Consider the following 25,022-nt stretch of genomic DNA (forward strand, 5'->3'; position numbering starts at 1 on the left):
TGGTGGAATTGACAACAAGTGGGTTGATTAACACACCTGCATTTGTTTTGTTCATTATGATGCTTAGCTAGATTTAGAGGAAAATCAGTAAATGTTTTTTCCAAGTTTACCGGATCAGCAAGTCAGCAAACTTTACGTAAATGTCTATATAAAAGTGTAACTTTGTAGGCTATGTTAGGTAGCCTCTCACGTTTAGTAAAACATTTTGCTCTTGTTGATTCCTTTCTATGCCTGCTTCAAAATGTCAATATGTTTAATACACCAGAGATGGGTAGATGTTGGTAATTGAATAGCCTACTTTATAGCATCTCTGTTATATTAATCTGAATGCAGTTAACAACCTACTGTACTGTATACATTTACCTAGTAAAAAAACATACATGCAAGTGAAATCTTTGAAATCTAGCACTCACCAAGTATGGATTTACTAATTCCCACCCTGCCTGGAACACAGTACATGCTCACATAAGCAATGACCACAGAAATACAGAACACTTTTCAGATGTTTCTCTTTACTTGCACAATCTTCCATTGTATTTATTTTCTCCAAATACTCCTGGATAATAGCCCACTGTATATATTTAGATGCTGTAGAGGTATATGAGTTTGGGGGATGGGAGTAGGAGCCTGGTTGTCAAAGCCACTGACAGGCCAGGGAGCGTTGGCTATATATAGAGTGCAGGGAGGCCGACACAGTGGAGACAAAGAGGTCTGCTGTCCTGGATCCAAGGAGAGGGGGGCCCCAGAATTGAGTCAGCTTAACTTTGTATGTATCGAGTGGGTGGCGAGGGTGGGTGAGTTTGCCCTGGGCCCGGCAAAAAGCTGTCAGCGGCCCCGTGTTATAGAGTGGCTCACCACCCTTAAGAGCCGGTCCTCGCCAGCTGTTGAATAGACAGCAAGAGCACTCGCACCTGCAGTCTGAACGCAGAGCGCTTAGACAGGCATTTAGATGTGTCTCCGGTCTCAATGGAATGTGCAGTGAGAGGCAAGATTAAGTGCGGTGTGGTCCTGCTGTGTTGCCCCTGCTGTAGTAGGGGAAGAGAAGCTTTTAGAGTACTGCACCTTTCCAACACACATTGGTTTTGCTTATGAATCTCTCAGAAATGCCCCTTCTACTGATAATAATAAAGCCCCCAAAAATGTCTGTCAGCAGTTGAACAAATGCTTTCATTTCAATAGCAAGACACATAGTCATAAAGTTGCTGTTTAGCACAGCGAGAGGCTGTCTGTCAGTTGAGGAGTTGTCTGTCTCAACAGGAATCACGGTCGTGGTAACTGTTTCGGACAAATTCTGGCTTTCACATTGTAAACAGAAACGACAGGACGGCAAGGTTATTTTTCATAAACATTGCGTCTGGAAAAGAGAAGCTTGTGAGCAGCAGCTAATATTACGATAAGGTAGAAACTCCTTTAAAACACTGACTTGACAGGTGCATGACAGAGATGTTTTGACTGCTGCTACTTTGAGTTTGTCAACTTGATATATGCGCCGACTGTACGATGCAGGCTGATGAAACGCACCTGTCTTTCCATCGCATAAACTGTCATCAAAGATGTTTTTTGTTTTGTTTTTTTGCTATCCCGCAGAGCAAAAGGTGTGGACTGTGGTTCTCCATAACACCACTACTGCAGTGAAGGTCCAAGGCTCCAGCCTGGAGAGGCCTCACGTCATGCAGTTTAACTACAGCGCCTCTCCCGACCAGCTACACGCCCTGGTGGCCAGCTCAGACCAGTGCCAACAGGAAGTGGTCTACCAGTGCAGGAAGTCCCGCCTTTTTAACACCTGGGGTGAGTGAGCCATACTGTAGACTGTATGTAAAATGCTGTTCATAAATACAGTTGTCTATATGTATGGAGTCTACATATACAGTATGTGTAAATAATAAGTCCCGTTAAGAAAAACAATAAAATAATATTCAGCTGTCCTGTGTATGCCAATGGGGTGGCAAAGTCCCCGCCCCTTCACGAAGGCTCATGGGGTCTGAGAAATCAAACATTTTGACTAGGATCTAATGAACTGATTAAACCTATTTTCCGATCCACCTCACCTTTCCCCCTAGATCGCACATATACTGTACCTCAGAATGAATGATAACCAATGGTGTGGTTGTCGACGTCACTTGTCAAGTGATTTGTGAGTTGTGTGTGTTAAAATGCGTAATTATTCGGACAAACACAAGAGAAGTCACATGTCTGACATGCAGCCTCTTTAGCCACGGTGCAGAGGCGTCTTCAACCTAGACTAACACATCAAATATGTGAGGCGAACATTGTAGTCTATTACCTAGTCTCACACAAAAACTAAAATAGCTTCTTGCCTGCTGAAAATGACACAAATGCAAATCTTAAAAATTCACTATCATATATATCATATGTGAAATCCAAAGCACATGTCAAACAGAATCAGGATTTAGCTTGACTCACTCCATTCACTTCCATTCAAAATGTTAGCAAGTTTTTTACCCAAGGACCGGAAGTAGAGGGGTCTGACTTCGATGGCTAATGGCTATTGACTCAGAAGGAGTTGTCACTCCGTGAAGGACATCAATAAAGTTACTCTACTACTACTACCCTGCCTTTTTACCAGCTGAATTTTGAGCTTTGTATTTGTGACAACCAGAAGAAATATTAAAATAATGTCACTTCTCACTAAAGACTAGCCATCGAGATTTGGACACAAAAAAAACAAAACAAACACAACAGGTTTACATTGTGCACTCAACCCACTCGGGGGTCCTTCAAAACAAAGTTTGTGTTCAATGTATTGCCTTGGGAGTTTGCGAAAGTCACACCAATCATTAGGCTTCTTCTATTGTCTCGGCTCCACATCCCGCTCTGGGATGGTCACGCACAGGCTCCTAATTTATGAAAAATTGATGAAGCTCACTCAATCCCCCCGGGCCAAACAGGCTTGGCACAGCAGACAATAAAGAACTTTATTATTCCCAAACCTCTAGGTCATTATGTATGGGGAAGTGATGTTTGTGTGTGCCTCTGTGTCTGTATCTGCTTCTGTGTGTGTGTATGTGTGTGTGTGTGTGTGTGTGTGTGTGTGTGTGTGTGTGTGTGTGTGTGTGTGTGTGTGTGTGTGTGTGTGTGTGTGTGTGTGTGTGTGTGTGTGTGTGTGTGTGTGTGTGTGTGTGTGTGTGTGTGTGTGTGTGTGCACGCGCGCTTGTGTTTGTGTGTGCACACATGTGTGTGATGGGAGGGGGGTGTTGTCCTGCAGAGCAGTGGATCTGAAAGAAAACATAATTGGTTTTATTGTTTACCAATTGCTACATGAACAAGAAAAACTTGCCTCTGCAATCAAAGAAATTCTTAAAATAACTTTGGTTGGCGGGGGGCTGAAGTAGTGGCTTTGTTTTGTATCAAAACTAAGGTTTCCTCCTTCAAGTAAAAAAAGCTTCAAAGAATGAAGTGAGAAACTTAAGATAAAGTTTCTGTTGAGCTTGTATGCGTGTCTTATAAATTCATGGGCCCTGTGGCTCTTGCATATACATATATTTATCTGCATTAATAGAGTGTTAGCTACAACAAAAACAACAACAGCAAGGGTAATGTTTAACATGTTGTCAAAGCACATTACATTACACTTAGCTGACGCTTTTATCCAATGCAACTTAGGGTTATTTTCAGGGTATGGTTACTGTCCCTGGAGTAGTGTGGGGTTATGTGCCTTGCTCAAGAGCACCTCAGCCATATAGTGACAAAGAGTGTAGAGTAGAGTAGTAGAGTATCATTTATTGATCCCAGGGGGAAATTAACACATTGGTGGAAGGGTTGGATTCGAACCTACAACCCTCTGGTTTCTCTACCTCTAGCCCAGAGGTGCCTCAATGTTCCCTCTGAAGGTGTCAACTCTGTTTTGCAATTAGAGACTCCTGCTAAATGTTTATCTCACCAAATGTGTCATCTCTCTGTCTTTAATTATTTTCGCTGGCTGATGTCCCAGAATCACAGAACTTTATTACCGAGCAAGTCATAACTTTCCATGACTTAAATGGAGAACAAATCACAGATTTATTTAGACAGGACTTGATGACTTTTTTTGTCGACGACGCTCGCATTAGGCGCGATAATTAATTATGCGTTAGATATCAATCTGTGCTTGTCAGCTGTTGACTATGACAAATGAAATCCACAGACTGTACATTATGGAAAGTGCTAATTTGATTTCGTGATAATCAATTATACTGTATGTCTGTGGGCAGAATATAAACGGTTGACGAGAGTTGTCACAAACAGAGAAGAAAACCATATAAGATGTACGTCTTTGAAATTGCCTCCTCAGTTTTAGAAGTGAGCAACTTTGGAACCCTGCAAGTATTAGTCATCAATTTAACTGCCAAATCAAGCAAGCTTTTCCCCGCAGGTACTTTTGGCCTGAAGTATGCCTGAGGTGCAGTTACAGTAGACAACAAAACAATAGGTAGCATCACGCATGAAACAAAGACAAGAGCATCAAGCCAAGACTCTTAACTCAGACCATACCAACAAGACAGTTGCTTGCAACTTGAATACAGAGTAATGCAGGGGTACAGCAAAGAAATGTTGTTAACAAAAGTATGAGGGTTATAAGACTCCATTTACCCAACTTTCACATAAGCCCGTGAACATTCCAGACAATTTATGCTGAGTGTGTGTAAGTCTGTGTGAACGTTTGAACTTCAGAGCTTCTGCAGACAGTCCACTATAAGAGGAAAATGAGGTCCATTTGCATAATTCAATATATTTCAACTTGCAGAATGTAAAGTTGACCCGAATTTTTAGTGATTACAAGCTGGAGGAAAAGTCATATGAGATTAATTTGAAATTGCCTGCTCAGATTTAGATGTAAGCAACTATGGTAACCTGTTGGTTTACATCTGACTTCCAAATAAATTATTCCAATCAAAAGTGGGTTGACGTTTAATTTGTAGTTTTGACCTGAAGTGCAGCACATATCAAGCATCGAAACGCATCAAAGCATCAGAATGTCAGCATCACACAAAAAAACATCAAGCCAACTCCAAATAAAATCAGACAAAGCATACTAACAAGGCAATACCAAACCAACTGAATACAGCGTGTGCAAGGGTACAGCTAAGAAATGCTGTCAACTCAAGTGTGAAGGTCCTAAGACTCCATTTACCCAACTTCCACATAAAAACCTTGTCCATTCCACACAATTTATGCTGAGTGTGTGGAAGTCTGTGAATGTTTGAACTTCAGAGCTTCTACAGACGGTCCACCATAAGAGCAAGAGGAGGTCTATTTTTAGAGACGCTTACAGCAAGCTCAGCAACTCCCTCTCGCACCTGAGCGGGACAAAACCTTATCAGCACATTGATTATCTATTGCAAATCTACAAAGGTGCGATAGTTACTTACTGTGCATCATCACGACCACATTATGTTAGACTGTTGCTTGTGTAGTGTACATTGTGTGTGTGTGTGGGTGTGGGTGTGTGGGTGTGGGTGTGGGTGTGTGTGCACGCATGCGTGTGTGTGTGCCTGTGCTTGTGCATGCATGCATGAGCTCGAATGGGTGATGGTTTTGTCTTGCCTTTTTTAATTACAGGACTCAATAAGCATAAACATTATAGTATATTGTGACCCAAAAGAAAGTGCTAAGACGCTAAATGAAATGCCCAAGACTAAAACCACATATTTGGTTTGTATATTTGTGTGTGAACATGTTTACAGATGGCACGCCCCTGTCCTACTGGCTGGACCGCAGTGGGGAGAAGCGTACCTACTGGGGGGGCCACCAGCCGGGGGTGCAGCAGTGCTCATGCAGTCTGGAGGAGAACTGCATGGACATGAACTACTTCTGCAACTGTGATGCCGACAAAGACACATGGTAACTTTAGCCCTTTACCGCAGAGCCTATGTTATAACCTTACTGTCACCAAAATTGGAATGGCTATGTCTTAAGGCTACTTAAGGCTCTCTGTAATGCGATAGCAATGTTGTTACGATGTAGATAAGTATTTTCAGCAGGCGACCCCATCTGCAGTAAGAGGCTACTATGTGTTAAGAAGTAGCCCCTGTTATTAGTTTTTGTCATCAGAATGTCAAGCTATATTACTAAAGGCACTGTGTCATATTTGTATTAATATAGTAATAATATGCTAGTAATGTTTTTTTTCAGCCAAATATGAGGTGATAACGATGTGCGTTATGAGGCTATACGCCGTGACAAATATGCATGTAAAACATGCTGATGCATGTAAACACATGCATACAGTACTGTCCCTACAAGGCCAAAAGACAGCTTATGCTGCACATAGGAAAAACTACTAGCAAATTTAGGAATTTGGACATAAACTGCAACGATGACAAGGAGACATGGTAGGCTACCCTTTAAATGTGTTAAGACGTGGTCACTGTTATGAGTTTGTGGTGACCAGAATGGCAATAACCAAGTTTAATGTGTTACTAAAGACATTGTGTCATGGTAGTAATGAAGTAGTGGCAGTGGTAGTGCTATGTAGTAATGTTTTTTCAGCCAATAGTGAAACGTTACACTGGTGCATTATATGCCTTCACAAATAGGCCTACATCCAAAAATGGCTAATGCGTGTGATAACACTGCCCTACAAGGCCAACAGACATTTTTGCTATGGTTTTGTAAAAAAATTAATTCAGGAATTTGGACATGAACTGCTTTTGCAACTGACGCTGACAAGGAGCCACAGGATACTTTATACATTTTCTTGTAACACTACTCTGTTAAACATACCTTGATGTATAGGCTATTTGCCCTTCAAAGCTGTCGCACTTTAGACACTCATAAATGCAAAACATGTGCTAATGACGCATAAGTCATTTTGTAATATGTAATTTCTGCCCCTGTGCTTTGTAAGGTGGTGTGCATCAATATGACAAAGGAGACATGGTACCCCTGGTGTAAGCAAAATATACACTGACGCATACATTCTGCCTTGCAAGACCAAACAGAGTCTACAGTCTACATACTCGTCACAACTCAATTTGAACATGAACTGCGGCATCATCAAGAAGACATGGTACCATATGCTCTGACACTAGCATAGTTAACAGGTATTGATGCCCTTAATAGCCAAAAGGTAACAGTAGCACATGCAAAACATGTCAATGCATGCATAATTATTTCCGTTTTGCATTGTAGTGCAGTACATACCAACATGAGGAGACATGGCCCCCTTGACATGAGCTAAACATGCATTGATGCATAGGTCCTATACAAGGGCCCAAAGGCAGTAGCGACTTTTGACTTGACTAAATAAGTGTTTAACTGCTACGTAGTGTACAGTGTACAGTACAGTAAATATACAGTAAAGCTTATCTTGTAGAAAAAAATTAAAAACATATTTTGTCAAATTTGAATTTAGACTCTAAAGTGACTCGAAAGCATGTCTCATATCTAAATGTGCTGCTTATTTTTCATGGAAACATCACAAATAGGGCGTCAACTGTTTAACCTCTGTTGAAGGCATTCTTATCATTTCCGATGTTAATGTTGGCGCACTGTGTCTTGTTAGTTGTTGAGTTTGAGTTGAGAAGTCACTCAACTAGTTACGTACTTCACATTAGAGTATGAGTGCTGAGATGCCTATTATTCAGTGCACACAACAGCATTTTTTTCCCTAAGTAAGTTTCCTGTGTGGTGTTGAGTGTTCTTACTGGTAGCCTAATGAGCTCCATATAAACTTGCACTCATTTCTCCCCTCAACAGCACAAAAGCAACCGGAAACACAACATGTATTCAGAGTGTTCGTTATCTTTATCTGTGTCTGTGTTTTGCAGGGTGAATGACTCTGGTATCCTGTCGTATAAGGACCATTTGCCCGTTAGAGAGGTCATTATAGGGGACACGCACAGACCGCGCTCGGAGGCGGTGTACAATGTTGGACCTCTACGTTGTCACGGTGACAGTAGGTGATCAGTTCTTCTTCATTACCATACATGTAGTCGAACAGTGGGAACTTTAACAAAATGTGCAGTGCTGTTCCCGGTGTGTCTGCATGTCGAATGCGAAAATCAAATACATTATCTATATCCTATAGACATTCTTCATGACATGACCGTTGTTCAACACTGGGAACTTTCACAAAAAGTATATCTGCATGTCGAATTCACAGGTTTGAATACATTACATCCTATGGAGATTATGGAAATTTGCTATTGTAATATTTCATCATTTGTAATACACTGTTCTAAGGGCAACTACAATGTCTACTCTATACTGTAAGTCAACAACATATAATCTGTAGTATGTCTACAGAGGAAAGCACTTACAGGTGACAGTCCTGATTTATTTTACAAGCAGGTAGCCATACAATGGATACCTACAGTACGGTGGCAATCAGTATAAACCTAACAATCAGTACAAACCTAGTCATCAGTAACTCCCTAGCAATCAGAATGAACATAGCAACCCGCACAAACCTAACACTTGCATAAATCAAAGCCTAGAAATTCACACAACCTATAAGGAGCAGCATGAAACATAGTGATCACTAAGATTGCTATAGTACAGGGGTGGCCAACCAGTCAGAGACCAAGAGCCACATTTTGTAATGTGTCATAGCAAAGAGCCACATCGGCACACAAACATCACGCGGGCATATAAACATGCACACACCCACCAACATGGGCATCACCCATCCTTCTCGCACCACAGACCAGCATACACAACAACACATGGGCATGAACATCAGCCATCTCTTCCTTTCTCACACAGACACACAGACACACACACACACACACAAAGTGTCAGATTGATGTTACACTCCAACTTAATGGCCTGACTACAAGACCATCCTGAATATAAGATGACCCCCCCCCCCCTTTTTTTTTTTTTTTTTTTTCTGCTTCAATTTTTTTGGGGGAAAGGGTTTTTTCAAGATAAAATGTTGTTTTACATAAGAAGACAAGGGTACACAGATCAAAATTATGTTAATAAATTCTTTCATATTTTAATAAAACACGTTTCACAGCATAATATCCATGAGCACTCTTTATAACAGAGCACGAAGTAACGCGCCACAAAGATTATCCGCCTCTCTTAGCTCATTCGGGGGTTAGGCGCACAGGCACCGCTTTCTTGCGCACAGATCATTGGATGTCTGACGACAACACCCAAACTTAACAAGGTGGTTCGTCAAATCGCCGTTCATTTTCCACATTAATGTTTCAGCGGGTGCTGACAGGGGGCCAGGGGAAAAAATCAAAGTTTTCTTTTTGAGACTAAACTGAGCGCGGACAAGCGACAAGTCGATTGAAATTGTTTCCCACCTGCACGCTGTCTGCCCGCGCCGCTTTGATAATGACTGATAGACCACGGCCGACATTCACCGCGAAAACCAGGATAGAACATTATTTTTGGCGCTATTTGTCTATAGCCCGTGACGATTTTAAACTAAAAACACAATTTCACTTTCGGGTCAATAGCCATGAACACTCCTCCTAACAGAGCGCAGAGATGGCAACGCAGGACAGAGATTCTCGGCGCATCTCTGCTCCAGACGCCTTTCTCTTCACATTTGCACATTTATAACCGCCATATCCGAGCAATAGAATCCACAAATGTGGACAGCACATTTCTTGACCTTATTGAGGAGTGATGGCCAAATCTTTCAGGTTAAAACATTTTAGCTGCTATTTTGTCTAGTCAGCGAAAGACGCGTTCACTTTTTAAAGCGTTATTTTTAGAACATAGGCTTAGGCCTAAATCACGTCTTGTATTTGCAGTAACAAAAGTCACACACCAACGTGATCATTCAGGACACATTTAGGCAAGGCCTACTACAGTACCAAGACTACAGGGAACTTATTTGCCATAGTTCTAATCAACTTTGTGTGCGCAATTCCAATGCATATTGCCTATGGGACATAAACACAAACATGGACATGGACGCAAGAGCCGCAAGACACCAGGCAAAGAGCCGCATGCGGCTCGAGAGCCGCGGGTTAGCCACCTATGCTATAGTACAATCAAACACTCTATCAGTTCAAACCGATTCCTCCTCTTTCCCCCAAAGGATCTCTGTGGAACGCGGCGTCGTTCTACCAGGAGTCGTCCTACCTGCACTTCCCCACCCTGCAGGCTACGCTCAGTGTTGACATCTCCTTCTACTTCAAGACCGGCGCCCCCTCCGGAGTCTTCCTGGAGAACCTGGGGCTCAAGGACTTCATCAGAGTTGAACTCAGCTGTGAGTGCTGTTTGTTTGTTTCCTTGTTTATTGACTTGGCTGGTTGGTTCGTTGGTCTTCCACACCTGTAAGATTAGTCTCATATTCTATTTATTTGGAGTCTTCCTGCATGGAGAACCTGGTACTCAAGGATTTCATCAGGGTTGAGCTCAGCCGGGAGTGCTGTCTGGTTATTTGTTTTATGGTTGGTTGGTTGTTTTTTTGTAAGCTAGTTGGTGATGTGGTCAGTGTTTTGGTTGATGCATCCTCTTGTCTGGATTGCTTTTTGATTGGTTGGTTAGTTAGTTAGTTAAGTTAGTTAGTTAGTTAGTTAGTTAGTTAGTTAGTTAGTTAGTTAGTTGGTTAAGTTTGGATGATGGTTATTTATGTCTCTCCTTGCTTCCAATCGCTATTTGCTTTTTTTGTGGCCCGCTAAAGGTCAGAGGAGGACAAAGAAGACAAGACTTGAGTACTTTAGCATTATCATTTACCGTATGACCCATTTGAGCCACTGGTATACAATTATGTACCCCATAATAGAATATTATTGTGTGCTTTCTCTCCCTCCTCCTCGTCATCCTCCTCCTCGGCAGTCCATTGTTTATAGTAATTGTTGCTAATATGTCCTCTATGGGTCTCCTGTCAGATCTTGGTGGGTGGAAGCACCCTAGCTTTCCATCTCCTGATGGCCCTCCTGTGCCCCAGTACTGCTAATGCTAGCCTGTTGTTATGTTCCACGTTTGCCAGATGCGCTCACTTAACTTGATGATGGTGCTTTGTCAGGTCATTGGAAGAAATGCACTGGAGATCAAGTGATTAGATTCACAATTAGGCTCTATATATACTGTACTCTCTGTACATATAGTATGTCAGCACTGAGGAATGCTATGCCTTTGTTCATGCTTTGTGTTTTTCTTTATGTAACTTTAGCTTGTTTACAGTATGTTCCTCTCTGGATAAAAGCATCTTGTAAATGTAATGTATTTTCACTTAGATCAATTATGTAGTCTAAAATAACTCAAGATCAGAGTCCAATAGAGCTTTGATGTCCATACATGCGGTACATCATTATACACACATGACACACACACACACACACACACACACACACACACACACACACACACACACACACACACACACACACACACAACCCTCCCCTACACACACACAACCACACACGCACATACACACACACACACACACACACACACAAAACCACCATCCCACAACAACGCCCCCTCAACCCACACACACACACACACACACACACAAACAACCCCCCCCCACACACACACACACACACCCACACACACACGCACACACCCACACACAGCTCCATAAAAACAACGGCAGATGTGATCCCTCACCACGACTGCTGCCTGCACGACTGATGTCACAAAGTCTTCTTTGCTCTTGTGCCAACAACCACAGCTCCGTCGACGGTGACCTTTTCGTTCGATGTGGGCGACGGGCCAGTGACCCTGGCGGCCAAGTCTCCGGTGCCCTTGAACGACCGTCAGTGGCACTGGGTGGCGGCGGAGCGCAGCGTGAAGGAGGCCTCGCTGCAGGTGGACCAGCTGCCCACGCGACTCCTGGAGACGCCCGCCGACGACACACACCTACACCTCAAGCTCAGCGGACAGCTGTTTGTGGGTAAGGGCAATGTTCACCCAGTTACTCTTGTCTGTCTGTCTGTCTGTCTGTCTACTCAAACCCACATCTCAAGCTCAGTGGACGTGGGTAAGGGGAACCGTCACTGTCTGTCTGTTTGTCTTGTGGGTGTTGTGAGTAGGGACTTGGTCACTCTGTCTGTCTGTCTGTCTGTCTGTCTGTCTGTCTTTCTGCCTGTCTGCCTGTCAGCCTGTCTGTCCATCTTCTATTATTCTTTGTCTGCCACTCGATCTGTCTGTCTGTCTGTCCGTTAGTTTTGCGCATAGTCACCTCAAGCTCAGAGGACAGCTGTTTGTGTGTAAGGGGAACAGTCCCCCTGTCACTCTCTCTGTCTATTTGTCCATCCACACACACCTATGGTATATCTTAAGCTGAGTGGACAGCTGAACCTCAAGCTCAGTAGATAGCTGTTTGTGCGTAAGTGGAATAGTCACTGCCTGTCTTTTCACCTGACAGTCTGTCTGTCTGTCTGTCTGTCTGTCTGTCTGTCTGTCTGTCTGTCTGTCTGTCGGTCGGTTGGTTGGTCTGTCTGTCTGTCTGTCTGTCTGATAGTCTATGCACTCAAGCTGAAGCTCTGTCCATCCAGCTGTCCACATCCACGGGTAGGGTAGGGGGACATTTGCCCACAGTCTGCCTGTCTGTCTGGTTGGCTCTCTGTTTGTCTGTTGGCTCTCTGTCCTTAAGTCTAGCTCGCTGTCTGTCAATGCAGGATGACTCATTTCTCAGTGACAGATGTTTTTGGGTTGACAGTAGTCGCAAATGTCATTCAACCAGTTCCTGTGTCCTGGAAGGAAAATGGTGACAGAGTTTTTACTTCTGAACAGAGTTTTTGACACCTCTGTCTATTCTTCCTCACCAGCTGTTTATGTAAGCAAGTGCTTTCTGTGTGTCTATCCCTTACGCCCATTATCATTGGAAGATGACTTAGAGTTTCTTAATGTGCTGACAGCTGTGTTGTGGGTAAGCGTTCGTTCTCTTTGTCTGTCGTTTGGTCTCTCTGCCCGTCTGTTTGTCTACCTATCTGCCTGCCTGTCAGGCAGTCAATCTAATCTAATTATCTGTTCATGATGACTCATGGTGACAGCTGTTTGTGTAGGGACTCTGTCTGTCTGTCTGTCTGTCTGTCTGTCTGTCTGTCTGTCTGTCTGTCTGTCTGTCTGTCTGTCTGTCTCTCTGTCTGTCTGTCTGTCTGTCTACCTGCCAGCCTGTCTGTCTGTCTGTCTGTCTGTCTGTCTGCCTGCCTGCCTATCTGTTTGTCTGTCTGTCTGTCTGTCTGTCTACCTGCCAGCCTGTCTGTCTGTCTGTCTGTCTGTCTGTCTGTCTGTCTGTCTGTCTGTCTGCCTGCCTGTCTGTTTGTCCATTCATCAATCCATTCGTCTGTCTAGCAATCCATTCATTATCATTGCAGGATGACTCAGCTTCCTACGAAGTGTGATGACTCTGCACTCACTTTGGCCGGTGAGGACTTAGCCGAGTCGGAATATTGCGCTATTTTTAATATAAATAAAAAAACACAGGGAATTCAAGCAGCATTGCAGACTTTTTCTGAGCAATTTTCTGGATTCGCTAGGATTGTCCAACACCTGGGCAATGGTGGGATAAGTACACTTTTACTCGTTTCACTCTCCATGAAGGACATAAGGATACAGTTTATCCATCCATCCATCCATTGAAGTATTTTTGAATTCCCTCCATCCGTCCACTTTGAACATTTCTAAGTGCTCTTTGGTGCCCACTATTTTTGGGTAGAAGCTCAGTCTCTTGCTACCTCACATTCTGTGTCTGTATCCAAACAGTATCCATTATTATTGCAGGTTTTCACTTAGTTAGAAACTGTATTGTCTTCATGGGGATTTTTTGTCAGTTGCTCACTGTTTCCATCCAGTTATACCTTTGTCTGTTCATCCATCATTGTTGTGGCACAAGTTCACATTTCTTAGTGTGCCTTTTGGTGACATCTGCTCGTAGGTTGGGGCCTACTCGCTCACTCCCACACACTCCCAGCAGCCCCTCTGTGTGTCCGGCAGTCCATCCATCCATATGGCATGCACATGCCATCTTCATCGTAGGGTGAAGTAGCATCTTCTTTGTGTGCCCTTTGGTGCCAGCTGTTGGAGTGGGTAGGGGCTCTCTTGCCCTCCCTCTGTCTCACTGTGTGTCCGCCCATCCGCCCATCTGTTTGTTCATCCGTCAATCCATTATCACTGTAGGATGAGTTAACATTTTTTAGCGATGCCCTTTGGTGCCAGCCAGGTGTATTCATGGGCATGGGTTTACACTCGCCCACGTGCGGACTCTCCCTTTAGCTTAGCCTGTCCAGCCGACTGGCAGTCCATACATCCATCACAGTATATTTTACTGTTAATTCAACACTTGGTGAATTTCATACAGCACTCTACTAGTTGGTCCTACTCTCCAAGTGCTGAATTACCGTAACACTGCAGCACTTGCTGTCCAACCACCAATCATCATGGTGGACTGAGTCATAGGCTTACTCACACTTCCTCTCGAGCATCTTGTCCTTACATCCCTTCGTCAGTTCGTATGTCCATCCAGTCATCCTTTTAGTAGGAGCGGAGGACTTAACATTACTTAGCGTGACCTTTGGCGGTTTCCTGGGTAGGGCCTCATCTATATATCCATGTATCCATCCATGCACTACTGTCTCTCTAGGATGACTTAGCATTAAAATGCTGCTGAGATTTTCTTAAGAGTGCATTTTGGTGCCAGTGCGGAGGTTTGTAGGTAAGGGGTTGCTTCCACGTCCTCCATTCTTCCATATGTTCAACAGTTGATCCATTCATCATCATATTAGTACAATTTATCATGTCTTAACCGTGTCCAATGGTGGCCACTGTGTGTGGCTGAGGGCATGGTAGTACTCTTAGGGCCTCCGCACACTGGCTCAGACAAACTGCAGAGCACTGCTCCGCAAAAAAATGTTTCCATTGTTTTCAATAGAACCCCGCACACTGGCGCCGATGTCCGCGGACCTCGGCTAGCGATTAGAAACGAGTTCTATTTTGTCGGAGCCGCCCATTGACTATCCATGCTATGTTCGTGTGAAATTGGGTTTCGGGGTCGGAATTGTATCGGAAACGAAAGTGCTCCGCAGTGCTGTCGTAACCGATGTGCGGAGGCCCTTACTCTCCCTGTGCCCTTCTGCATCTCTGTTCATCCATTCAAATGCCCGTTGGGTCATCCATCCACATTATTGTGGTATGACTCAACGCTTCTTAAAGTGCCCTTTGGCACCAGCTGTTTGCGTGTAGAAGGACACACTTGCACATGCTCCTTCCGCCCATCTGCCCATCCGTCCACTACCGCATCTGCGTCAGGATGACTCAAACTTTCTTAGTGTGTCCTTTGGTGACAATGACACAAATGATGATTTAGCAGCGACCGCTATCGCAAATGCTAGCAGCTACAGATATTTAGCCAATGGAGCGGGAGGGAGCAGTGGATGGCAGCATATTCTTGGCAACTTTCTAAATGGCTCGCTTGCCCTTCATTACTCTCTTGCCGAGGGCCAAGTTAACACGAATATGACGTCTCATTAGTCACCGCCTGCTGTGGAGGCACATCCCCAAAAACTCTACAATGCATATAGTAAATAAGGGCAGAACATACATTCATGGCCTTACGTTCACCAATCAACCAATCAGAAGCGGGGGAAAAAGCAAGTAAGAGGGCAACAAAGCAGGTGGGTGCCAGGTGGGTGTCCGTATGTACTCTTGGCAAAAAAATAAGAGGCCAAGGAAGAAGGAAACTGAAAAAGAAATTATTTTTTACATATAATCACAGTCTTCTCAATGGGCTTGCGTTGTGTGTGTCTTAGGCGGGTCGGCGTCCAGACAGCGTGGCTTCCTGGGCTGCATGAGGGCTCTGCGCGTGAACGGGGCTCACCTGGACCTGGACGAGCGTGCCAAGCTGACCCCCGGGGTGAGTCCTGGGTGTCCAGGACACTGCAGCCACTCGGCCAGCCTCTGCCACAACCGCGGCCGCTGCATCGAGCAGAGCGGGGGCTACGTTTGCGATTGCACCCACTCCGCGTACACCGGACCCTCCTGCAAGGATGGTGAGTAAGAACCTTATCCTATTATTTCATTCCTCAAATACTCCTGTACAACAGAGCAATAATAGATTTAGTGTACATAGGACCACTGACAGCTGTGACTGGGCCCAGGACAAAGACATCTGAAATGGCCTCAAACCCAATCAATACAATGTAATGATAATCCAATTCTGGGCCCCCTTTCTCCCCGGGCCCGGGACAAGTGACCCCTTTGTCCCCCCTGTCGGCTTCCCTGATGTGTGCGCAGTCTTATGATGCCACTCTACATTTACCAGCCCCTTGTGTAAGGATTGTGAGCATTTGTCATTATCACATATGGGAAAGCAAAAATAGATCAGTATGTGGAATGGACCATCTGTGGTGATATAAGCTTTCCTCATACCAGCATTTATACCCCTAATACTGTTGCATTGACAGTAAAAAAATAGACTTGGCACTTTTTGGTTACAATATTTAATACCATGGAAATACCAGTGTAACACCATGTAAAAAGTTTGTACTTACATCTAGGGTTAGGGTTAGGTTTAGGGTTGGTACATGGTATTACACTGGTATTACATGTTATTAAATATTGTTACACTGATAGTGATAATAGTGAACCAATAAAAAAAAGTGTTACCCACTTTTTTAACCAGCCAGTGACGAATAAATCGTTGAAATCACCACCCACCAAATAAATAATCTGTTGTTCAAAATTTACAAGACCTATTTCGATATTTTACTAGGATTTGGTAGGTAGTTTACATCCCTGTTCTATTATGCAAAGGAAAAATAGATGTAGTTTGAGTCATCTGTATGTAATCTGTATCATCACTATGAGCCACTCCTTCTGTATGGATGGTAAGCTGCAATATGGTGGAAGGTACACAGTATTGCAAAAATAGATGCACTATAAATATACACAACACATGGTACAATAATCTGTTTTGTTTTTGTATAATTATGCCTTGAATTCAGATATCAAAGCACAGAGTGCTTATTGCATGCACTTGCTATAATCTCCAGTATATTTAATGTAATACAGTATTAATGGTCATTATTTGGCAGATCAAAGTTTTTTTAAATGTCTACAGTAAGGGATCATATTTGCATTAAAATGAATGAAGCTATTCTCTCTCTCTCGACTCTCTCATCCCAGTGCTGGCCTCCCAGTAGACGGATTACACACCACATGTTCAGAAGTGATGAAACCCGCCTGTAATATGGCAAATTCATTCGTCCTTTAAGGTGGAAATTATTTATGTTTGTGCCTGCCTGCCTGCCTGCGCAGCGTTGCCCATATCATACCAGCCCCTCTTTACAGGCTCTCCAACAAATGCTGCCGACGTTCGCTTGTTCATAGAACTTATGGAGGCACATGATGAGCTTTTTGATGTTTCTAGTATGCCTTATGAAAAAGGCCTCTGAGATGTCTTTGAGCTGAGCAGTATTTTTTTCTCCTTATTCTTGTGCATATTTTTATTTAGCCGCTTCTTCTCACAAAGGTTTCCGGTTTCATGCTCATCTTCAAGAAGCCCTTTGCAACTTTTGTTATATCCACATATACCGTTGCGGGTTGAAAAAAACAAAAAATAGCAACATCGACTTGCCTACAGTAACCTCGTTTTCTTGGCTGAGCATGAGCGATATACTTCCACTCCTATCTCTGTACACACGGCCGTGGGTGGTAGCAGAGTCCGCTCTCTCTCTCCACCTCTCCGAGAGTCACGGCTTATTATAAAACTTATCGACGCAAACATTAAACACCATCTTGTGTGGGCAGGAACTCTGGGTAATTATATAAGGTGTCCCTTGCTTCTCTCGTCTGCAAAAAAATGATGAAATTAAAAGAGGCAGCAACCAAAAGAACAAGAAGTGCAGACTTGGTGTCGGGCAAACAGACATGTCTGGATATAACTTGCCACATTTTGTGTGCTCATGTGTTCGGGTGTGTGTGCATGCATATCTATATGCGTGTGTCAGAGAGAAAGAGAGACAGACAGAGAGAGAGAAAGTGTTTCTGTGTGTGAGAAAAAGACAGGACAAGAGAGGACCAAAAAAGAGAGAGAAAAATAGAGAGAGACAGAGAGAGAGAGACACTCACACCCCTCCATGTTTTTTTTTTTTTTTTAAACTGTGAGCGAGCGAGCAAGCGCGAGATGATGGCTGGCATTCATAGTGCAAATTGAACTCCATCTGAGGAGGTGATCAAAGAGTGGGAGGACAAGGCGTGAGGGCCGAGGCCCCGGGCTCCCCTGCGTTCCCTCTCTCTCCTCTCAGCAGCTGCCAATCACACCCGCACACACGCTAGCTACCATGCCAACAGACACAAAAGGGATGCTCTCTTGTTCTCTTTTTTTTTCTAAAGTGCCCATGTGCCACCACCCGTGATCGACAAAGGCTGTGGCGATGTGTTAAAAAAGACACAGAGCTCTTCACTCATAATGGAAGTGATGGTACCTGTGAGATATGGGGTGTTGATGGAGGTTTGTGTGCTTGCACTATACGTCCATATGTGAGTGTGTACATGCATGCATAAATGGGTGTGTGTGCGTGTTGGTTGAGGGGTGGGAGACTTGACTGTATATATAGATGTTGTTAGCCCTCCGCCCACCTCCTGCCCCTGCCCCACGTCAAAACCTCATTTTACCGCAGACCTGGTTAAGAGTCAAGTGCACCACTGGGAGAAGTGCTAGAAACGCGGTGCTCTAAATGATCATCGCCAGCCTCCACTTTGTTTTTAAGTGTCCACAGGTACTCATCATCAAAACAGTGTTAGCGTGAGTGTTGTTTCATTACGAGATAGCTCCCTAAGGGGAAACATGGGAGGAGGGCAGCTAAATCTAGACTAGACCTGATACTTTTTCTTCTGCAGTCACATTTCTGCTATATTCAGTCTCTTATTTTTTCCGTATTTCTCTCATAAGCACCTATATGTATTTGTCTACTGATATGTAAAAAAATGTGTTTTCTAGCTTGGCTAACCAGCTTCTCATACAGTACATCAATTTATGTCAGAGCAGCTGTGGCCTACTAGTGAGGGAGTGCAAGTTCAAATCTTGTATCATCTATGGCTGCAGTGCCCTTGAGCGAAGGCACACTTGCTCCAGAGACTATAACCAATACCATGTCTCCAAAAAAACTATCAATCTGTTATGTGCAGTAATATGAATGTGTTATAGGGACCTGGCTCCATTCAGGGAGCTACCTGGTTTTCTAAGCTCACCCTGCTGTATTGAACAATGAACCCGACTCAATCAACTAAATACGTACAGTATGTGTTGGCACTGGTTCATACCATTAGCATAGGCAGCCTCATCTAAAAGCGGCATGGCCAGGTGTTGTCTCACACGTGCAATGGTGCTGGCACAAGCCCAGGAATGGGAGAGAGCAATTAAGGTGGTCGCATAAGCTATTCAGAAACGTTACGAATTCAAATCATCATCCATTTTAATTCTAGTTCTAATTGAAATCTCACAAAGGTAATAGTCCGACCACTTCACCTAGTCTATAATGTATTGATTCCTGAATTGCAGAATGCAAATGATGATATTTCTGCTTTTTGTGTGTGTTACATTGGAAACTCGCAAAGTATAAAGATGTGCATTCACATCCGTAAATGAAAACATACTGTACATATTATGTCTTACTTACATAATATTCTATTAGGGAGTTGAACATGCGAAAGTAAAAAGAGCTACCACAAGCGTGTCGCACATACTGCCGCATATTACCTTCTGTTAAGGACTGGCCTCTGACCCTTGTTATGCAGCAGAGGTGTCCGTGTCGTTCGAGAGAGGTCTCTCAGTCAGAGACTTACCAGAGAAGATGCATTAGTCAAGTCACATTTATTTATATAGCCTCTTTCATACACAGCAAAGGAAACTCAATGTGCTTTGCAAATAATAAATAAATGAAATATAACAATGAAAATATAATATAACTGTAATATATACACTTAGCATAAGACGTTACAATAAAAAGAGCCACAAATAAAATAATAATAGTAATGGAGTGTATAAGAAACACTGCAGTACTGGTACCTTCTGTTGGGGCTAACAATTGATCCTCATTATGCTTCAGTCAGAGGCATACCAGAGGAGACACAGTACCTTCTGTCGAGTTTAACCTCTGACCCTTGTTATGTTTCCAGAGGTGTCGGTTTCATTCGAGAGCGGTTCCTCGGTCAGCTACGCCTTCCGCGACTCGTTCCTGGTGATGCGCGACAGCAGCGCCTCTCAGGCATCCTCCTCCTCCTCCGTCTCCACGGAGACCAGAGAGAACGTGGCCTTCAGCTTCGTCACCACGCAGACGCCCGCCATGCTGCTCACCATCAGCACCACCAGCCAGCAGTACGTGGCCATCATCCTGGCAAACAACGGTAAGGCACCGCAATCACTATCACTACAGTATAATATTATATGGTTGTGATGTCATCGGTCGAATGCTCCATTCATTTCAACGGGGCTCCCCAACGTTCGCACGTCTGTTATTTTTCGATAACGGACGGGTTGGTCTATAACAGACCGCTGTCAATGGCAACAAGACTTTTCACTGCTAAAGCGACTTTTCAACAAGACTCTAATCAGCTGCTGTGATAGACAACACCTGTTGTCCTACCTAGCTGTTAGCGGTGTTCCACAACGGCACTGTTTTGTTTTGCGCAGCAACAATCTTTTGACATTAAAAACTATAATAGCCTAGACTTCACATTAAATAGGCCTAAAGAAATGTCCTAAAGTATATCCATATAATAAGCGGGTTAACTTTCGGCGAGTCGGTCGCTTTGTGGAATAGCAGCACTTCAGAGAGAACAAGACCCCTCCGCTCCGCGTCGGGGTCTAAAGATTCTCTCTGTCGTGCTACTATTCCACGGTAGCGACCTTCTCGCCGAACGTTAACCCTTACATATTGTATATGACAATACAGTATAATACCGGCATGCTGCTCATCATCTGCAACACCAGCCACCAAAGTGTGACGCCATCATACTAGCCGGATGCCATCATCATATACTGTAGGCCTACAGTAAAAAAATATTTTAAATTATTTCAACACTTAGTGCTCTGGGGCCAAATACACTCTAGAAGATGTTAAATCGATGTTAAATCGATGTTAAATCGATGTTAAATCGTTAAGTGTTGAATTATCACTGCATTTTTTTTACTCTGTTCTGGCACAAGCAAACATAACAAATCTCAATTAAATCAGGATGTGGGGAAAAAAACATGGACAGACAAGGCTGTGGTGCGCGCCACATATATTACTGAGGTGAGCACTCATCAGACCTCTGGTCTTTAGCTTGTCTGCAGTAGGCTTGCAATCCTCTGTCCGGGAATATATTAAATGAAGTCATATTGTATGTGCCCGATGACTGACATCCATGGCGTCTCTGGGGCAGTGACTCTTATTGTCAAATCTATTGGTGTATCTGTCAATACTGAGCCAATCCACTGGGGCACATGTGATCCGACATAATCCTCAGGTCACAGGCGCAGTCGGAGGTCCCTCCAATGGGAATTATAATATACAGTTGTTTTAATACTCATTGAAGCTACATTGTATCATTATATGTGTGTACTGTATACATTTATTTATTTTACTATTATTACATCTATACCCTTTACACCCTGTCTCAACTTGTTAGAGGAAAGCTCTCTGATCTGTCTGTGAGTGTTGCGTGGGAGTTACACGTACCGTACAGGGCGAGAGTAAAATATAAGGCTTACCAGAGGAGGAGGAGGAGACGCATTCGGGGTGAGGGTAAAAGATCACAAGGCTTACCACAGCGCATCTCACATGTGTATGAATCACCCCACTGCAGGACATGAAGGACTTGGTGGGGTTGCGGTGGAAGAGGTCATATCTATAAATTCACCATAAGCCCCGAGCCACTGACTAATAATAAACAAACGCATTAAACAAACACGTCACCGCTGCATGGTTCTAACGTCTCACTGCACTTGAGAACTCCTAAGGCCATTGATGTATTCATCTGTTTTTTTTGTTGTTTTTTTTTTGGGGGGGGGGGGGGTCTTTTGTTTGTTTGGGTTTTTTGTTTGTTTTGCTTTCATTTGCCCAAAAAGCATTTTATTTTTCAACATCATTTAACGATGCCATTTTGCCCACTAGACCGCAAAGTGTGTTGTCCACACATTTTTTTTTTACCCGAGCTGTGTTTCATTTTTAGCATCACTTTCACATCACTGCATTCGGCCCAATAGACATTGACAACCATACTCAGTATACACATCCGTATTTTGTACAGTGCAGTTGTAGAGATGTGTCATTTTTAAAAATACGAATATTAAGAAGAAGATTTTCTGTTGCTATCCTCAATAAACATTGGTACCCTCAATACATTTTTCAATAAAGTCTTTTGCAAAAAGTGTTCAAATCCCCCCCCCCCCCCCCCCTCTCTCTATCTATTAATCATTGCCGTCATAACCATAGACACACAAATATCACAGTATGCTCCTTTGGATCAGTGCAAGAGGGGCCACAAAGTGTATTCCATGGCAAACCTTCACAGGGTGTGCCTACAACGTTACGCATGCATGGGCATTTTGTACGGTACCTGTAGAGATGGGTCATTAGTCAATAAAATCCGAACCATACAAATATCACACAATTCCCACAGTGACACGTAAATACATATACATAATGTTTCCTTGGAGCAGTACAAGTGGTGCCACAAAGTGTATGGCATGGCATGCCATCACATGGTGCATGCAATGGTGTTGCGCAAACATACAGTAGGCACAAGCTGCTTGCTAGTCTTGGGTGACTAACATAAACATCCGTGGCTGACTAACACGTTTCTAGATGACTAAGTCGCCAGCTCTCGGGCATCAGCGATTTTAACACTGACACATCGGGCTTATGTTCTCAGACGCTTCATTTGAGAGGGTTTACACTTGTCTGAGTGTGTTTGCCGCTTTCTGTGCCTGACGTGGAATATGTTTGCCTTGCCTTGAATATTTTGCCTTTCCCCCCTGAAGGCTTGAAGCCTATTTTCAAGCGTCCTTTTTTTAGTGTCTTTTTTGTTGTTGTAGTGTTTGTGAATTTTGGTGGTGTTTGTATTGTGTTTTCGAACCACAACACGCAAGGCAACAATATGCATAAATTTTGTCTGTGCGCTCTACCAGAAAGTTGGAGGGAAAACAATGACGTGCGCAAAGCCTCCAAAAAAGCAGTCCAGCTTCTCACGGGCTGAGTGGAATATCAAGATACAGCATGCAACTCAAAATTGCAGTTTTTTTCTGTTCACTAAATCACATTTTGTATAACTTTCGTTGCATTTGTGGCAGACTTTAAACCGACCTAACACAAACACAAACCTATAACTAAATTTGCAAAAATAATAGCACAAAAACTTAATTTTTACTGCCTGTGTCAAGTTGCTGCAATGTGCTCTTGTAATGTGATGGCGTTGGTGTGTTAATGATTTGGTTCAAAAACAGCTAATTTTGCAACTGTGTGTACGGTACAGTAATCTAACAGCGGTGGGTTTTGCAATGTATCAACACAGTTGTGCTGATTTGGTGTGAGTTTGTTGCATCCGTGTGAGGAATTTAGCAAAAACGGATTGAGTTACAAAAAAGGAGCTTTAGTGATGAGGAAAAAAACTGTAGTTATTGTAATATATAATATATAACCTTCAGGCAGACAATCAGTGATTCTTTTGACTGTATTACTTTTTATTTCCTTCATTCAAACCATAACAGAACAAAAAACAATCTGCAAACCTTTGTCAATTTAACGAGTAATTTGCCAGTGTGATGATTGCATTTTTTAATATAAATTCTTGAGTTAACCCTCTAATCCTGCACTCTTATACAGACAAGCTTACATTTTCTATTTTTGACTTCATTACCTTATATTCAAACCTGCTTGTTTTCATATTTTTACAGCAATACACAGCAAAAGGAATGGAAGTGTCTCTGAGTATAAACCAATATAAATCAGATTGAGTATTTACAACACTGGAGAGTCAAGTCACTCTATAATCTGAAGTATGTAGTCAAGAGTCAGGATAATTTCAACTCAGGTGGCCAGTGTAATTTCAACTCTACAGCTATTAATATTTCCACAATATTGGGTAGAAATAACTCAGAAAATGTTGCACCGACCAAAGAGTAAAATTCACTTTATTATTTTCATTACTATGTTATCTGAATGGAGTTCATTTAAAGTCTTTATATTAACTCTGGTGTTTTTACAGAGCATCCCTCTATTGAAAAAATGTTGCACACTCCTTAGGTCTTTTCTTTCTTGACGTTCTTTTCTGCAGTTTATTTAATCATTCTCAAGAGATGATGTTTCCATTCACCTCTTCTCCTGTCAATGAGTAAAAATGACCAGCAGAAAAGTATGAAGCCTGGGACAGACCAGGGATGCATTTCTCGAAAGCGTAGCTGCTCACTACGGTAGCTGCTTTATTGGTTGCATTACAATTTCCCATTGGCAACTACCCAAGTTGCTAACTGCTATCAACTACCCTTTCAAGAAATGCACCCCAGATAATATCTGTTTTAGGGGTTGTCAAGAAAGCGTTCTCTCACTTTGTAAAGAAGATGTTACAGCGCATCATTAAAACAGCAGAGAGAATCATTGGGTGCCAACTACCCACACTTGAGGAGATCCACCATACACGCTGCACAAACAGAGCATTAAACATCCTTAAAGATCACACACACCCTGGTCACAGGCTCTTCACCATGCTACCATCTGGCAGGCGCTTTAGGACTCTGCGTGCCCGCACTACGAGAATGAAGGACAGCTTTTATCCAACTGCCATTAGACTCTTGAACGCAATACGTCACTTGCCCCCCCTCAATACTTCAGGACTATCGATACTGTGAGATGCACATGGATTTTTATGGATTTTTATTATTTATTTACTGTTAATATATCTTTTATTTTGTGGGCATTTGTGGGTTGCTACTAAACACAATCTCGCTATATTTGTATAGTGACAATAAAAGTCTACTCTACTCTACTCTAAAGTGTGCTCTCACTTTATTAAGTTGTGTGCACATCTAAAAAAAGCATGTGCACGATACCTAAATTGTGTGCTCGTCTTGTGAAAACCATGCACTCACTGCAATGCAACTGTGGTTGTCATTCATGATTGTT

General features: G+C 43.1%; 1 protein-coding gene across 1 annotated transcript in view; it reads left to right on the forward strand.

Annotated features, from left to right (window-relative positions):
• cntnap5a (contactin associated protein family member 5a) overlaps positions 1 to 25,022 on the forward strand; it is a 232,558-nt gene that overhangs the window by 196,145 nt on the left and 11,391 nt on the right. The window contains exons 15-21 of the mRNA XM_063212967.1: positions 1,588 to 1,788; positions 5,685 to 5,841; positions 7,770 to 7,897; positions 10,007 to 10,177; positions 11,591 to 11,812; positions 15,669 to 15,908; positions 20,038 to 20,265. Coding sequence (XP_063069037.1) covers positions 1,588 to 1,788; positions 5,685 to 5,841; positions 7,770 to 7,897; positions 10,007 to 10,177; positions 11,591 to 11,812; positions 15,669 to 15,908; positions 20,038 to 20,265 — 1,347 coding nt within the window. The remainder of the gene's footprint in view (positions 1 to 1,587; positions 1,789 to 5,684; positions 5,842 to 7,769; positions 7,898 to 10,006; positions 10,178 to 11,590; positions 11,813 to 15,668; positions 15,909 to 20,037; positions 20,266 to 25,022) is intronic.

Source organism: Engraulis encrasicolus, chromosome 13 (genome assembly GCF_034702125.1).
Source record: "Engraulis encrasicolus isolate BLACKSEA-1 chromosome 13, IST_EnEncr_1.0, whole genome shotgun sequence".
Classification (NCBI taxonomy): Eukaryota; Metazoa; Chordata; class Actinopteri; order Clupeiformes; family Engraulidae; genus Engraulis; species Engraulis encrasicolus.